Source organism: Pseudophryne corroboree, chromosome 6 (assembly GCF_028390025.1).
Source record: "Pseudophryne corroboree isolate aPseCor3 chromosome 6, aPseCor3.hap2, whole genome shotgun sequence".
NCBI classification, from domain to species: Eukaryota; Metazoa; Chordata; class Amphibia; order Anura; family Myobatrachidae; genus Pseudophryne; species Pseudophryne corroboree.
Window position 1 is genome coordinate 507,039,046 of NC_086449.1, and position 17,664 is coordinate 507,056,709.

Sequence of the window (17,664 nt, forward strand, 5' to 3'; positions counted from 1 at the left end):
TGATTCAGACCTGATCGCTGACGTCCATTTTTGCACAGCGGGTGATCAGGGCGTAACCACGCATACACCGCAATGCGCACCTGCGTCGGACAACAACAAAGGGCATCGTCGGTCAGCGACGGAACGGTGCGAAAAATCAGATCGCACAGGCTTTCGCAAGGTGATTGACAGGAAGCTGGCGTTTGTGGGTGGTAACTGACCATTTACAGGGAGTGTCCGGAAAAACGCAGGCGTTCCCAAGCATTTTCAGGGAGGGTGTGTGACGTCCGCTCCGGACCTGATCAGCCTGTTCTCATCGCACTGGAGGAGTAAGTCCTGGGCTGTGCAGAGACTGCACAAAGTGGATTTTTGCAGCCCGGCGTACACATGGGATCACACACTTGCACGGCAAATTTACACTCCACTTGGAGGCAGCGATCGCAGGGCAGCAAAGTTAGCAGCCCAGTGACCAGGTCTGAATCACCCCTATAGTATACTACTATGTTTGTGTAATAATGAGCATGGAATTACTTCACATTCCTTTATTGTCATTATTATTCTTAATCTTTATAAATATGGCACCATAAAGCAGTGTACACACGGCGCGGTGCGCTGTTTGCCCGACACTGACTATTCGTCAGGGCCGGAGGCCGGCCCTACCGATATAGTCAATGTTGGGCTGCCTGCGCAGTCTATTTTTTCTTGTGATGCTGATCCCGTGGGACCGCGCATCGGCGTCGCAAGCTGTGTACATACGGTGCAATATGCACTAACTTTCCTTACAATTTTGACTATATAGTCAAAATCGTAAAGAAAGTTAAGTGCATATCGCACCGTGTGTACACACCTTAAGGGATCCACATTGCCCAATTAAAGAGAATATAAACAAATAAGCAAAATAGTGACTTCTAGTTGAAGACAAGAAAACAACGGGATTTGGTAACGTCAAAGGGAGTATGGAATAAAAGATAATTTAAATGAGAAGAAAAAGCACATGAGGGAAGAGGGCCCTGCTTGTGAGAGCTTACATACACAACAACAAAATATCTCAGCACTAAAACATTTTGAACAGAAAACGAGATTGACATGATGTGTACATATGCAGTACAAATACAACCAGTATGTGCAAATTCCCTCTTCACTACTTGATATGCACAGCGGCAATTTCTCATTTGATTATCTAAATAGTTATTTAATGGTTCTAATGAATTTTCTATTTTTAAGAAGAAATTCCCTTCTTCAGGTAACTCCCTATCTTCTGCTACCTACAAAAGGACCCCATTATCTCCCTGCACATCCACAGCACATTCTTAGCACAGGACTGAGTGCAGAATGCAAAGAAGCTAACACACAGGTCCTCATATTTAGACTTGCTACACATGCATTAATAGTTGAATAAATATGGATCCCAAAGCTTTTTCCAATCCTAAGTGCGGAGTGTGTGGCTTATCCAGGGAGGTCATCACTGGAAGTACTTGGCAAGTACAACAAATACCTTTTGTCCCTTGAGTGCTCTGCATCAGAGGAGTTCTCAGCTGTCCAGGTTCACGTTTAGCTGTAGGCTCTGCATTACCCCCACTGGGCACCGTACCCAATTGCCATAACTGCAAGCTGATTACATGGCGGCTACCACATGTCCCACTTTGGTGACATTTGTCTCTGCTGGAGTGTCTCCCCAACAATGATACATACGGGTTTGTAATGCTGCTTTGTCTCAAGGGGAGCTGGAAGGTCAAGTGGGGTGTCAGAAGATACACTGGAAAGTGCAAGTGGGGTGTGGGGTGTGTGGTGAACATTTAATTGGCATGTGGGGTGGTATGATGATATTTGGAGAAGACTGAACAGCAATGATGGGGTTGAATGGGGAAGATTTAAATACAGGGTTGAGTATCCCTTATCCAAAATCACACATTTTTGGTTCCCCTACTGAGATAGTGACACATATACATATACTGCATTACACAAAATGTAAAAAAAAAATCCCACTGTGAACACTAGAATACAGATTGCAAGCCCCAATGGGACAGGGATGTAAATATTCTCAGTAAAGCGCTGTTTAACATGTGTGCACTATACAAATAGCTAAGAAATAAAATGCATAAAAGTGCTAATTATGTTTAAATAGAACATAAGTATTTTACAATTATATAATATATAGTAAGATTTAGATCAGGGCTTGACAATTTTTTAATAAACTTTAGGAGCCAGAATAAAAATGTAGGAGCCAGACCACCGTTTCCCACCCCCCTTTCCCCAGACAAGCTAAACCCCACACAACTAAGGGGAACTGCCAAGCAAACCAGCCCTCCGTGGCCACACTGCTGTGCAGCTGCCCCCAGGCATACAGCAACTCCCTCCTTCTCCCTGCAAACACATTAATGGAGAAGCTAATCCCCCCAACCCCCATGGCCACACAACTAATACCGCATTCAAACCGCAAATGCCGGATCCTACCCGGTAAGACAAACGTGTACTTACCGGGTGGGATCCGGCATTTGCGCTCCGCTGCTGGCTTTCCGACCCGGCAATATACCGGGTCGGTTGCCATAGCAGCGGAGGGAGCAGCAGCAGCAGGGGAGGGGGTGGAGGCGGCGCCGGGAGATGAGCTCATCTCCTGCGCCGCCTCTCGCTATGCTGTGAATGGGAACCGTGTCGCATCGACACGGCTCCCATTCACACCGCACCTGACCCGGTAATCAACCCGGGTAAAACCCTTCTTTTTTACCGGGTTGAATTACCGGGTCAGGCGACCCGCTAAATCGTCAAAGGACCTTTCACATCGCACACTGACCCGGTTCGACACGGCAATATGCCGTGTCGATACCGGGTTATTTGTGCGATGTGAAAGGGGTATCACCCCTGCGCAGTCAACCACCCCACACTGTGGCCACAGCATTTCCCCCTCAAGAGCCGCAATACCAGACCACACATAGACCCCCTTACCGGAGAGCTATATGCAGTAGTTTGGAGACGGCAGTCGGCGCAGGCCGGGAGGGACACTCATGTCAAAGTCGAAAAATATCATGATGCATATCCCTTGTACTAACCCCTCATGCACATGCATGCTGCTCGTGCACCTGGTCCCCCGTGCGTACACATACCCGCAAGTTGCGTAGGAGACGCTCCAGCGTCTCGTGCGCATGAGATGTGTATTTACGGCGGAGTTTGTGAGCGTGTAGCGTGCGACTCGATCGTAGCATATTTAACCCAAATAGTGCATTTTGTAGTTAATATTCCCCTAGACCATGTCAGCGAGTATGATTAGTTTAAACAGTTCCTGGACAGAGAGATTCCTCTTTGCATGATAGGAAGGGTCAGATAAAGGTTGAACGGTGGTGTCTAGTATCCAGCCGTAGGGTATTTTAAGGGTAACATTCCGGTGTTAGTTAGGAGAAGATTGCATGTTCCTGCGTATAGTTATGTACAGAAGTAGATTATGAACATTAACTGTATTTGCTGTAAATTACACATGCGGCGGGAATCCTGAGGATACCTCCCACCAGAGCAGTTGGGGAAAGACACAGCCCACCTGTTCAAATCCACCTATGACCTTTGCTGTAATGTAGAGACATATCCCTATGTCCAATGAACAAAGGGATTACAGTGACCATTGTATTGTTTTGGATGAAGTGAATAAATAGAGCTTGCAGCAGGCTTGGTCACACAAGACTCTGAAGGCTTTCTACCTGAACAGCTGAGGACTGGATTCCAGGTCGCGCATGCGAAAGATTCCCCACGTATGTATATTCTCTGTAGCCATTATTCTCCATTATTCTGTTTAGATTTACTTGTTAGTTTGTAGTCTATGACTTGTATTGTTTTACCTTTTATTAGAATCAATCCACGGCGGTGTTAGAGCTGCTGTGGTTGTAACCAAAACAAACGGTGTTGTGTTTCCTCTTTCCTGCCTGGGCTTTTAAAGTAGTTTAACCTGTTTAAAGTGTACAAGCATTGTTAAGGTGTATGCACTGCGGATACTTTGTATCACCAGCGCTAATTAAGGTTTTTAAGCGTTACATCATTACAGTGTTTGACTACTAAGGTTTAGAGTATAAGTATATTCTTACTGTATTTTTTTAACAAGGTTTAAACGTTATCAACTGTGTGTGCGCCCGCTATGTGTATTCCGTACACTCAGCGCAGCGTGTGTACGCCAAGTGCGTACCACGTGCGGGACTCTGTACGCAAATAGCGTATAAAGTGCGTAGCACGTGCACGTGGTCTAGCGGCTCCACGGTAATAGTATATAGCTTTATGTTTTAAGGTAATAATTGACATTATCACTCGGCACATAGACTCCTGTGCATGAAATTGCAGGCGCAATACACGATTCTCCGCTGGGGCTGAGTGGGATTTGTCACGCCCTGCTTTAGATTACGAGCCCATTAGAAAATCACCTTGGAGCTCTGTGACAAGAACAAAGCCATTGAGCAGATTTGCAATCCTCTGATTTACAAATACGTGTTATCTACCGTGCATGACATTTTATTCCAAATTGCTCATGTTAGATTTATTTTAACTCAAAGCCCACTTACTTTGATAGAAACTGTACCATTGCCCAAACTCCACCATACATAAGACCTTTTATTAACCAGGAATCAATGTCAAGGTCCGCAATAAAACCAACCAGCCAGATAACCAGGAATGGCGTTCCTAGCATCACTTTCTGACGGAAATCCTGGAAAGTAAGCACAACTGTAATAAGCTCCAACTCCTTTAACAATTATGCAGTACTGTAACAAGTCTAAGCTGAGAATAACGTGAAGGCTTACAGTTATTATAATACTCACAAGGACTCTGCTCAGTATTACCAATATGGTATACTGACCCGATAGTGGAGTCTTTAGGATTCATTTTATAAAATAAGCCTTTAATTCATTGGATTTATTCAGAATGAACAGTATATAACAGCTAAACAGAGTAATCGTGTGCTAGAAAAAGCAGGCAACTCCAGTAATGCACTGGTACTCTGACTCCATGTGATTTGAGCAACCATGATGCATTTACTACTTTTATTACTTTATTTTGTTGCTCAAGAGAGTCTAAGGGGGGTATCCAATTAAACACGATAAAACACCGGATGCGGAAAAACCTTTTTTTATTTTTACAGGCTATTTAATTAGATCGCCTGTAAAAAAAAAAAACCTTCTCACAAAAATACACAGGTTCAGTAAAACACTCGGGGTCAACTCAAACATCCCCACTGGTGTTCAATTTGACCACACATTTAAATGCCCAAGAAGAAAGGCCAGTTAGGCTGAACAACCCAGATTACATGGGATGCAATTAGTGCAGGTGACGATGACACGCATACACACTGTGGCCATCAGCCATCCTTTTTTCTACCCAGAACAATAAAGGATCTAATTTGGTATACATCAATCTGGCCGATTGCTCACGCTAGGTACAATCCTATACAAAGACAATTTTAGGTCAATTCAATCTAATCATGCAAAAAATAAATAAATTAAAATTAAAATAAATAAATATTGAAACTGAACCTATCCCACTTTTTTATTTATATAAGACCATGACAATGTTGATTATATGGTCACAATATCCGCTTGGTTGAAATTAAGTCAGCAGTTAGAGCTTTCGGTTATTCAATGTAACTGGTCTAAAGTTTAGATTAACAGAATTTTTTTTTTTTTTCAAAAACGTTTAGAAATTGTCTTTTTTAGGAGTGAATTCTGTGAAGCACATGTATTTAAAACTTCTCCAAAATTATTTTATTTACGAAAAAAAAACAAAAAACTATTTTTAAGATATTTATAAAAATAACAAAAAGCAGTGGAAAATCCAAAACATTGCAACTTTTATTTTAACAGCCCACATTGGGGTGGGGAGGGTTAATTTACATTTCCCCAGCAGCTGCTATTGTCTGCAGCCGCTGGGTGGGGATCCTGCGGTGCTGACCAATCAGCAGTGATCCACAGCACGGCAACCACTGGGGGAGGGCGCAGGGAGGCAGAGGGACCTTCCGGCCCCTCTGAGAGCTGCAGATGTGGGAAGTTTCCCTTCCCCGCAGCTGCACACACTTTATCTGACTGGTCGCATCCTCTGCGATCAGATAAGGCACTTGCTGGTGTGGTCGCATTTGAGGCAACCATACCAGACAAGTTAAAAAATGCAATACAGTTTGATGGGCGCAAATTAATATCCCAAATAAATAAATAAATAAATAAATATATATATATATATATATATATATATATATATATATATATATACATACATATACATACACACACACACACACAGACATATAGATATATAAATATACAATAACACGATTCTTTTGCACTTGATAAGAATATAAATTATAAACGCAGCTCTCAAAATTGGGTGAGCTGGGTTATCACCATAGTAAAGAACAATATAGCGAACAAGAATGAGAGCGCAGCAATAATTCATATGAAAAAAAATAAGAATTTACTTACCGATAATTCTATTTCTCGTAGTCCGTAGTGGATGCTGGGGACTCCGTCAGGACCATGGGGTTTAGCGGCTCCGCAGGAGACAGGGCACAATAATAAAAGCTTTAGGATCAGGTGGTGTGCACTGGCTCCTCCCCCTATGACCCTCCTCCAAGCCTCAGTTAGGATACTGTGCCCGGACGAGCGTGCATAATAAGGAAGGATATTGAATCCCGGGTAAGACTCATACCAGCCACACCAATCACACCGTACAACCTGTGATCTGAACCCAGTTAACAGTATGATCACAACGAAGGAGCCTCTGAAAAGATGGCTCACAACAAGAATAACCCGATTTTTGTAACAATAACTATGTACAAGTATTGCAGACAATCCGCACTTGGGATGGGCGCCCAGCATCCACTACGGACTACGAGAAATAGAATTATCGGTAAGTAAATTCTTATTTTCTCTAACGTCCTAAGTGGATGCTGGGGACTCCGTCAGGACCATGGGGATTATACCAAAGCTCCCAAACGGGCGGGAGAGTGCGGATGACTCTGCAGCACCGAATGAGAGAACTCCAGGTCCTCCTCAGTCAGGGTGTGCCCCTGACCAAGTAGCAGCTCGGCAAAGTTGTAAAGCCGAGACACCTCGGGCAGCCGCCCAAGATGAGCCCACTTCCTTGTGGAATGGGCTTTTACTGATTTTGGCTGTGGCAAGCCTGCCACAGAATGTGCAAGCTGAATTGTACCACAAATCCAGCGAGCAATCGTCTGCTTAGAAGCAGGAACACCCATCTTGTTGGGTGCATACAGGCTAAACAGCGAGTCAGATTTTCTGACTCCAGTCGTCCTGGAAACATATATTTTCAGGGCCCTGACAACGTCAAGTAACTTGGAGTCCTCCAAGTCCCTAGTAGCCGCAGGTACCACAATAGGTTGGTTCATGTGAAAAACAGAAAACACCTTAAGGAGAAATTGAGGACGAGTCCTCAATTCTGCCCTGTCAGAATGAAAAATTAAGTAAGGGCTTTTATATGATAAAGCCGCCCATTCTGACACACGCCTGGCTGAAGCCAGGGCTAATAGAATCTTCACCTTCCATGTGAAATATTTTAATTCCACAGTGGTGAGTGGATCACCAATGTGACTTTAGGAAACTCAAAACAACATTGAGATCCCAAGGTGCCACTGGGGGCACAAAAGGAGGCTGTATATGCAGTACCCCTTTTACAAACGTCTGAACTTCAGGCACTGAAGCCAGTTCTTTCTGGAAGAAATTTGACAGGGTCGAAATTTGAACCTTAATGGACCCTAATTTTAGGCCCATAGACAGTCCTGTTTTCAGGAAATGTAGGAAACGACCCAGTTGGAATTCCTCTGTAGGGACCTTTCTTGGCCTCACACCACGCAACATATTTTCGCCAAATGCGGTGAAAATGTTTTGCGGTTACATCCTTCCTGGCTTCGACCAGGGTAGGGATGACTTCATCTGGAATGCCCTTTCAGGATCCGGCGTTCAACTGCCATGCCGTCAAACGCAGCCGCGGTAAGTCTTGGAACAGACAAGGCCCCTGCTGGAGCAGGTCCTTTCTTAAAGGTAGAGGCCACGGTTATTCCGTGAGCATCTCTTGAAGTTCCGGGTACCAAGTCCTTCTTGACCCATCCGGAACCACGAGTATCGTTCTTACTCATCTCCTTCTTATGATTCTCAGTACTTTTGGTATGAGATGCATAGGAGGGAACACATACCCTGACTGGTACACCCACAGTGTTACCAGAGCGTCCACCGCTATTGCCTGAGGGTCCCTTGACCTGGCGCAATATTTGTCTAGTTTTTTGTTCAGGCGGGACGCCATCATGTCCACCTTTGGTTTTTCCCAACGGTTTACAATCATGTGCAAGACTTCCCGCTGAAGTCCCCACTCTCCCGGGTGGAGGTTATGCCTGCTGAGGAAGTTTGCTTCCCAGTTTTCCACTCCCGGAATTAACACTGCTGAGAGTGTTATCACATGATTTTTCGCCCAGCGAAGAATCCTTGCAGTTTCTGCCATTTCCCTCCTGCTTCATGTGCCGCCCTGTCTGTTTACGTGGGCGACTGCCGTGATGTTGTCCCACTGGATCAATACCGGCTGACCTTGAAGCAGAGGTCTTGCTAAGCTTAGAGCCTTGTAAATTGCCCTTAGCTCCAGTATATTTATGTGGAGAGAAGTCTCCAGACTTGATCACACTCCCTGGAAATTTTTTCCTTGTGTGACTGCTCCCCAGCCACTCAGGCTGGCATCCGTGGTCACCAGGACCCAGTCCTGAATGTCGAATCTGCGGCCCTTTCATAGATGAGCACTCTGCAGCCACCGCAGAAGAAAACACCCTTGTCCTTGGAGACAGGGTTGTCCGCTGATGCATCTGAAGATGCGATCCGGACCATTTTCCCAGCAGATTCCACTGAAAGGTTCTTGCGTGAAATCTACCGAATGGGATCGCTTTGTAAGAAACCACCATTTTTCACAGGACCCTTGTGCAATGATGCACTGATACTTTTCCTGGTTTTAGGAGGTTCCTGACTAGCTCGGATAACTCCCTGGTCTTCTTCTCCGGGAGAAAACATCCTTTTCTGGACTGTGTCCAGAATCATTCCTAGGAACATTAGACGTGTCGTCGGAAAAAGCTGCGATTTTGGAATATTTAGAATCCACTCGTGCTGTCGTAGAACTACTTGAGATAGTGCTACTCCGACCGCCAACTGTTCTCTGGACCTTGCCCTTATCAGGAAAGCGTCCATATTTCTTTTAGGAAGAATCATCATTTCGGCCATTACCATGGTAAAGACCCGGGGTGCCGTGGGCAATCCAAACGGCAGCGTCTGAACTGATAGTGACAGTTCTGTACCACGAACCTGAGATACCCTTGGTGAGAAGGGCAAAATTTGGACATGTAGGTAAGCGTCCCTGATATCCAGTGACACCATATCGTCCTGGTTCGCTATCACTGCTCTGAGTGACTCCATCTTGATTTGAACCCTTGTATGTAATTGTTCAAATCTTTTAGATCTCACCGAGCCGTTTGGCTTCAGTACCACAATATAGTGTGGAATAATACCCCTTTCCTTGTTGTAGGAGGGGTACTTTGATTATCACCTGCTGGGAATACAGCCTGTGAATTTTTTTCCAATACTGCCTCCCTGTCGGAGGGAGACGTTGGTAAAGCAGACTTCAGGAACTTGTGAGGGGAAGACGTCTCGAATTTCCAATGTACACCTGGGATACTACGTGTAGGATCCAGGAGTCCACTTGCGAGTGAGCCCACTGCGTGCTGAAACTCTTGAGATGACCCCCCACCGCACCTGAGTCCGCTTGTATGGCCCCAGCGTCATGCTGCGGACTTGGCAGAAGGACTTCTGTTCCTGGGAATGGGCTGCCTGCTGCAGTCTTCTTCCCTTTCCTCTAACCCTGGGCAGATATGACTGGCCTTTTGCCCGCCTGCCTTTATGGGTACGAAAGGACTGAGACTGAAAAGACTGTGTCCTTTTCTGCTGAGATGTGACTTGGGGTAACAAAAGTGGATTTTCCAGCTGTTGCCATGGCCACCAGGTCCGATGGACCGCCCCTTTAAACGGCAATACTTCCATGTGCCGTCTGGACTCTGCATCACCTGACCACTGTCGTGTCTATAAACATCGTCTGGCAGATATGGACATCACATCTACTCTTGATGCCAGAATGCAAATATCCCTCTGCGCATCTCGCATATATAGAAATGCATCCTTAAAATGCTCTATAGTCAATAAAATATTGTTCCTGTCAAGGGTATCAATATTTTCAGTCAGGAAATATGACCAAGCCCCCCCAGCGCTGCACATCCAGGCTGAGGCGATTGCTGGTCGTAGTATAACACCAGTATGTGTGTATATACTTTTTAGGATATTTTTCAGCTTCCCATCAGCTGGCTCTTTGAGGGCGGCCGTATCTGGAGACGGTAACGCCACTTGTTTTTATAAGCGTGTGAGCGCCTTATCCACCCTAAGGTGTGTTTCCCAACTCGCCCTCACTTCTGGCGGGAAAAGGTATACCTCCAATAATTTTCTATCGGAGGAAACCCACGTATCATCACACACTTTAATTTATCTGATTCAGGAAAAACTACAAGTAGATTATTCCCACCCTACATAATACCCTTATTTGTGGTACTTGTAGTATCAGAAATATGTAACACCTCCTTCATTGCCCTTAACATGTAACGTGTGGCCCTAAACGAAAATACGTTTGTTTCTTCACCGTCGACACTGAAGTCAGTGTCCGTGTCTGTGTCGACCAACTGAGGTAAATGGGCGTTTTTACAAGCCCCTGACGGTGTCTGAGACGCCTGGACAGGTACTAATTTGTTTGCCGGCCGTCTCATGTCGTCAACCGACCTTGCATCGTGTTGACATTATCACGTAATTCCTAAATAAGCCATCCATTCCGGTGTCGACTCCCTAGAGAGTGACATCACCAATACAGGCAATTTGCTCCGCCTCCTCACCAACATCGTCCTCCTACATGTCGACACACACGTACCGACACACAGCACACACACAGGGAATGCTCTGATAGAGGACAGGACCCCACTAGCCCTTTGGGGAGACAGAGGGAGAGTTTGCCAGCACACACCAAAAACGCTATAATTATACAGGGACAACCCCTTATACAAGTGTTTTCCCTTATAGCATTTTCACATATGTAATCATATCGCCAAATAAGTGCCCCCCCTCTCTGTTTTAACCCTGTTTCTGTAGTGCAGTGCAGGGGAGAGCCTGGGAGCCTTCCTCACAGCAGAGCTGAGCAGGAAAATGGCGCCGTGTGCTGAGGAGAATAGGCCCCGCCCCCTGAAACGGCGGGCTCTTCTCCCGGAGTTTGTGAGATCTGGCAGGGGTTAAATACATCCATATAGCCTCAAGGGCTATATGTGATGTATTTTAGCCATAAAAAAGGTATAATACATTGCTGCCCAGGGCGCCCCCCCCAGCGCCCTGCACCCTCAGTGACCGCTGGTATGAAGTGTGCTGACAACAATGGCGCACAGCTGCAGTGCTGTGCGCTACCTTATGAAGACTGAAAGTCTTCTGCCGCCTGTTTCCGGACCTCTGGACCTCTTCAACTTCGGCATCTGCAAGGGGGGTCGGCGGCACGGCTCCGGGACGAACCCCAGGGTGAGACCTGTGTTCCGACTCCCTCTGGAGCTAATGGTGTCCAGTAGCCTAAGAAGCAAATCCATCCTGCACGCAGGTGAGTTTACTTCTCTCCCCTAAGTCCCTCGTAGCAGTGAGCCTGTTGCCAGCAGGACTCACTGAAAATAAAAAACCTAACTTAAACTTTTATTCTAAGCAGCTCAGGAGAGCCACCTAGATTGCACCCTTCTCGGCCGGGCACAAAGATCTAACTGAGGCTTGGAGGAGGGTCATAGGGGGAGGAGCCAGTGCACACCACCTGATCCTAAAGCTTTTATTATTGTGCCCTGTCTCCTGCGGAGCCGCTAAACCCCATGGTCCTGACGGAGTCCCCAGCATCCACTTAGGACGTTAGAGAAGAAAAAAAAAAAGATACATTTAATTTGCACCCCTATTCTCTGCTATGCACTTGAAAAGAAGTATGCGGTTTAAAACCATAGCACTTATACTGATTGCAGTCACACTCCTGAAACCACTAATTACTGACCTCTGACGATTAGTTGCAAGATCAGTTACATACCTGGGGGTCTATTCATGAAGCAGTGAAAAGTGAGCAAGTGGTGAAGTTGCCCATGGCAACCAATCCGCTGCTCCGTACAATTGTATAGTATGCAAATTATTAAGGTTACTTCAATGCCGACTGGTTGCCATGGGCAACTAATCAACTGCCTCACTTCTCCACACTTTTCACTGCTTCATGAATAGACCCCATGGTCTGTTTCAAACCTACCTATGCCTTCTGAAGAAACCGCTAACTCAGTGGTTCTCAACCTCGGTCCTTAAGTATCCCTAACAGCTCATATTTCCAGGTCACAGAGCAGTTGAACAGGTGTATTCATTACTCACTGACACATTTTAAAAGACCCACAGGTGGAGCAAATGATTTCACTTGCAATCCTGTGAGGAGACCTGGAAAACATGAACTGTTGGAGGTACTTGAAGGCCGCAGTTGAGAACCATTGTGCTAACTTACGGACAGCGGAGAAACGCATAAAGGATTTTTATTTATCACCGTACGGACCGGTCTGGTCCGCTTCTACCAGCGCTACTCTACACTGCAGGTTCAAAGTTTACCAGTCCTTTTCTGGCAAGCACTGCTGTTTCTTCCCGTCCACAGCAACGGACGGCTGCTTGTCACTACCTGGCTTCCCCACTCTGGCTGTTGGAAAAATATGACAGCCTGCTCCTACTTCACCTGTGTGCACAGTTCAATACACAGCAGGTGTACATATGAGATCACCGCGGCTCAGCAATACTGGAAGTCCGTGCCAAGGTACCCCTACCAGCGGTGAGCAATACTCTATTTATGAGGGGATGACACCAGCTTCTTATATATTGACTGCTGCAATATTGCATCACACAATTACCTAAACATCTGTGGGCTCTGGCTAGTGGACCTTTTTCTTAATATCAGGCTGGAATTCATATATTGGACTTTTTAAAAGGGACTGCATTGTGTTCTTTCTACAGGAGTACACTGAATAATCTAGTTTTATAATGTGTTAATAATGTGTTTTATTGTTTTGTGTTTATATGCGCTAATTTCATTTTATTGATTTCTTTTCATAGGAATCATTACTGCGCACTCATTTCTGTTCGCTATATTATACCAGGCAAGTGGCTAATGAATTTGGTCTAAGTTTAGGAGAATGGTTCCTCACTCATAAGGTATTTGTAGAGAGCATTGGGGGAATGCAGGGTACCATACATCGCTCAGTAGGCAGCCTACAAGAGCACCACAAAAAAAAAAAAAAAAGAGAGCCTATAATAATTCACTTGGATCTCCTAGCACAGTGGTTCCCAAACTTTTCTGAATAACGGCGCCCTAGGTGAGGGACAGGAATTGCTTCTATCTGTCCACATATTTTATGATTGACAGCCACGAGCACTGGTTTTGCCTATTACATTGACCACAAATAATTTGAGCTGGTCCTGGACCACCAATCCAATGCACCCCAGCAAGAGTCCCGAGGCACCCCAGGGTGCCACAGCACACAGTTTGAGAACCACTGTCCTAGCAGTTTAAGTGAAAGTTTTTATTAGCAGGAAAAGCTTTAGAAAATGCGCTTCATTTTCACCCCAAAAAGAACCAGTGCAATCATTACGTGTCAGTTTGCCGCCATCATTAAAAATAAACAAAAATGCAGCAATATCTAAATTTTGTTTTTGTAAAAACAGAGGTCTCTGGTTAATGACTACAACTTCACAAATGTCCAGCTAAGAAATTTACACATGCAGAATATATAATACCTAAATCTGTAATACGCACAAGTCGGGCGAAAAAAAAAAAAAGGAAAAAAGCTTAAAACAAAAACCCTTTTTACCAAAGTATAGACTTTGCACATTCTAAGCCTCCTCTTACCTTGTCTGCCTTTAGCTTTTTGAGGAATGAGGGATTGTCATAGCCTTTGGCTTGTCTAGCCTCCTGCAAGTGGTTGATCATCCAAACATTTTTCCTCTGTTTTGCCAAATCAAGCGGCGACTCTCCCTGCAGAATACCATATAATGTGTTTAAAAAACAAACAAACATAAAATTCATATTTTGCATGATTACCAACACACATACACTTAGGCCTTTGCATTAGTTACATTTTAAGCCATGATCACTACAAATTTAATTGCTTATCATATACTACACTCCTAAGACATGCCCATGTATAGAACTCAGAACCTTGGAGATAAAGACTTAAATAAAATAAAAATAAAAAAGTAAAGAAACAGAATACCAAAAATGTACAGAGGTGTTTGAGAGAAACATTACAAGCTGTAACAAAGAGGTAATTCCGTATAAGTTATTGACATATTAATTCGTATAAAAAAACAAACAAACAAAAAACGACTTTTGCCGGCTGCTGTGCGTGCCCAAATTATGCAACATTTAAACTTGCTCCGTCAGACGCCATCTAGTGGCCGCCGGCATGGAAAACACTGGAATTCCCCTCATATAGGTGAGGAGCAGCATTAGCCTTTTATTATATAGGATACAATATCTATATACATACATTTACACACACATGGCAGTACGGAAGGTGTAATGGTTAGCAGTACTGCCTCATAGCTCTGAGGTCATGGGTTTAATACCCCTAATTGCATGTGGAGTTTGTATATTCTCCCCGTGCTTGCATAGGTTTCCTCCGGCTTCCTACCAGAATCCAAAAATAATAATAAGATTTTACTTACCGATAAATCTATTTCTCATAGTCCGTAGTGGATGCTGGGACTCCGTAAGGACCATGGGGAATAGCGGCTCCGCAGGAGACTGGGCACATCTAAAGAAAGCTTTAGGACTAACTGGTGTGCACTGGCTCCTCCCCCTATGACCCTCCTCCAAGCCTCAGTTAGGATACTGTGCCCGGACGAGCGTACATAATAAGGAAGGATATTGAATCCCGGGTAAGACTCATACCAGCCACACCAATCACACCGTACAACTCGTGATCTGAACCCAGTTAACAGTATGATAACAACGAAGGAGCCTCTGAAAAGATGGCTCACAACAATAATAACCCGATTTTGTTAACAATAACTATATACAAGTATTGCAGACAATCCGCACTTGGGATGGGCGCCCAGCATCCACTACGGACTATGAGAAATAGATTTATCGGTAAGTAAAATCTTATTTTCTCTGACGTCCTAGTGGATGCTGGGACTCCGTAAGGACCATGGGGATTATACCAAAGCTCCCAAACGGGCGGGAGAGTGCGGATGACTCTGCAGCACCGAATGAGAGAACTCCAGGTCCTCCTCAGCCAGGGTATCAAATTTGTAGAATTTAGCAAACGTGTTTGCCCCTGACCAAGTAGCTGCTCGGCAAAGTTGTAAAGCCGAGACCCCTCGGGCAGCCGCCCAAGATGAGACCACTTTCCTTGTGGAATGGGCTTTTACCGATTTAGGCTGTGGCAGGCCTGCCACAGAATGTGCAAGTTGAATTGTGCTACAAATCCAACGAGCAATAGTCTGCTTAGAAGCAGGAGCACCCAGCTTGTTGGGTGCATACAGGATAAACAGCGAGTCAGACTTTCTGACTCCAGCCGTCCTGGAAACATATATTTTCAGGGCCCTGACAACGTCAAGTAACTTGGAGTCCTCCAAGTCCCTAGTAGCCGCAGGCACCACAATAGGTTGGTTCATGTGAAAAGCAGAAACCACCTTAGGGAGAAATTGAGGACGAGTCCTCAATTCCGCCCTGTCAGAATGAAAAATTAAGTAAGGGCTTTTATATGATAAAGCCGCCAATTCTGACACACGCCTGGCTGAAGCCAGGGCTAACAGCATCGTCACCTTCCATGTGAGATATTTTAAGTCCACAGTGGTGAGTGGTTCAAACCAATGTGACTTAAGGAACCTCAAAACAACATTGAGATCCCAAGGTGCCACTGGAGGCACAAAAGGAGGTTGTATATGCAGTACCCCTTTTACAAATGTCTGAACTTCAGGTACTGAAGCCAGTTCTTTCTGGAAGAAAATCGACAGGGCCGAAATTTGAACCTTAATGGACCCTAATTTTAGGCCCATAGACAGTCCTGTTTGCAGGAAATGGAGGAAACGACCCAGTTGAAATTCCTCTGTAGGGGCCTTCTTGGCCTCACACCACGCAACATATTTTCGCCAAATGCGGTGATAATGTTTTGCGGTTACATCCTTCCTGGCTTTGACCAGGGTAGGGATGACTTCATCTGGAATGCCTTTTTCCTTCAGGATCCGGCGTTCAACCGCCATGCCGTCAAACGCAGCCGCGGTAAGTCTTGGAACAGACAAGGCCCCTGCTGGAGCAGGTCCTTTCTTAAAGGTAGAGGCCACGGGTCTTCCGTGAGCATCTCTTGAAGTTCCGGGTACCAAGTCCTTCTTGGCCAATCCGGAACCACGAGTATCGTTCTTACTCCTCTCCTTCTTATGATTCTCAGTACTTTTGGTATGAGAGGCAGAGGAGGGAACACATACACTGACTGGTACACCCACGGTGTCACCAGAGCGTCCACCGCTATTGCCTGAGGGTCCCTTGACCTTGCGCAATATCTGTCCAGTTTCTTGTTAAGACGGGACGCCATCATGTCCACCTTTGGTTTTTCCCAACGGTTTACAATCAGTTGGAAGACTTCTGGGTGAAGTCCCCACTCCCCCGGGTGGAGGTCGTGTCTGCTGAGGAAGTCTACTTCCCAGTTGTCCACTCCCGGAATGAACACTGCTAACAGTGCTATCACATGATTTTCCGCCCAGCGGAGAATCCTTGCAGCTTCTGCCATTGCCCTCCTGCTTCTTGTGCCGCCCTGTCTGTTTACGTGGGCGACAGCCGTGATGTTGTCCGACTGGATCAATACCGGTTGACCCTGAAGCAGAGGCTTTGCTTGACTTAGGGCATTGTAAATGGCCCTTAGTTCCAGGATATTATGTGAAGTGATGTCTCCAGGCTTGACCATAAGCCCTGGATATTTCTTCCCTGTGTGACTGCTCCCCAGCCTTGCAGGCTGGCATCCGTGGTCACCAGGACCCAGTCCTGAATGCCGAATCTGCGGCCCTCTAGAAGATGAGCACTCTGCAACCACCACAGGAGGGACACCCTTGTCCTTGGTGACAGGGTTATCCGCTGATGCATCTGAAGATGCGACCCGGACCATTTGTCCAGTAGGTTCCACTGGAAAGTTCTTGTGTGGAATCTGCCGAATGGGATTGCTTCGTAGGAAGCCACCATTTTTACCCAGAACCCTTGTGCATTGATGCACTGAGACTTGGTTCGGTTTTCGGAGGTTCCTGACTAGCTCGGATAACTCCCTGGCTTTCTCCTCCGGGAGAAACACCGTCTTTCTGGACTGTGTCCAGGATCATCCCTAGGAACAGAAGACAAGTCGTCGGAACCAGCTGCGATTTTTGCATATTGAGAATCCACTCGTGCTGCCGCAACACTACCTGAGATAGTGCTACACCGACCTCCAACTGTTCTCTGGATCTTACCCTTATCAGGGAATCGTCCAAGTAAGGGATAACTAAAATTCCCTTCCTTCGAAGGAATATCATCATTTCGGTCATTACTTCAGTAAAGACCCGGGGTGCCGTGGACCAT

The 17,664-nt window shown here is 45.6% G+C and overlaps 1 protein-coding gene across 2 annotated transcripts in view; it reads right to left on the reverse strand.

Moving 5' to 3' along the window:
* ZDHHC17 (zinc finger DHHC-type palmitoyltransferase 17) overlaps window positions 1-17,664 on the reverse strand; it is a 186,704-nt gene that overhangs the window by 39,568 nt on the left and 129,472 nt on the right. For both annotated transcript variants that reach the window (XM_063927414.1, XM_063927413.1), the window contains exons 8-9: window positions 13,966-14,091; window positions 4,515-4,657 (exon numbers count right to left, since the gene is read on the reverse strand). In XM_063927414.1, the coding sequence (XP_063783484.1) occupies window positions 4,515-4,657; window positions 13,966-14,091 (269 nt within the window). The remainder of the gene's footprint in view (window positions 1-4,514; window positions 4,658-13,965; window positions 14,092-17,664) is intronic.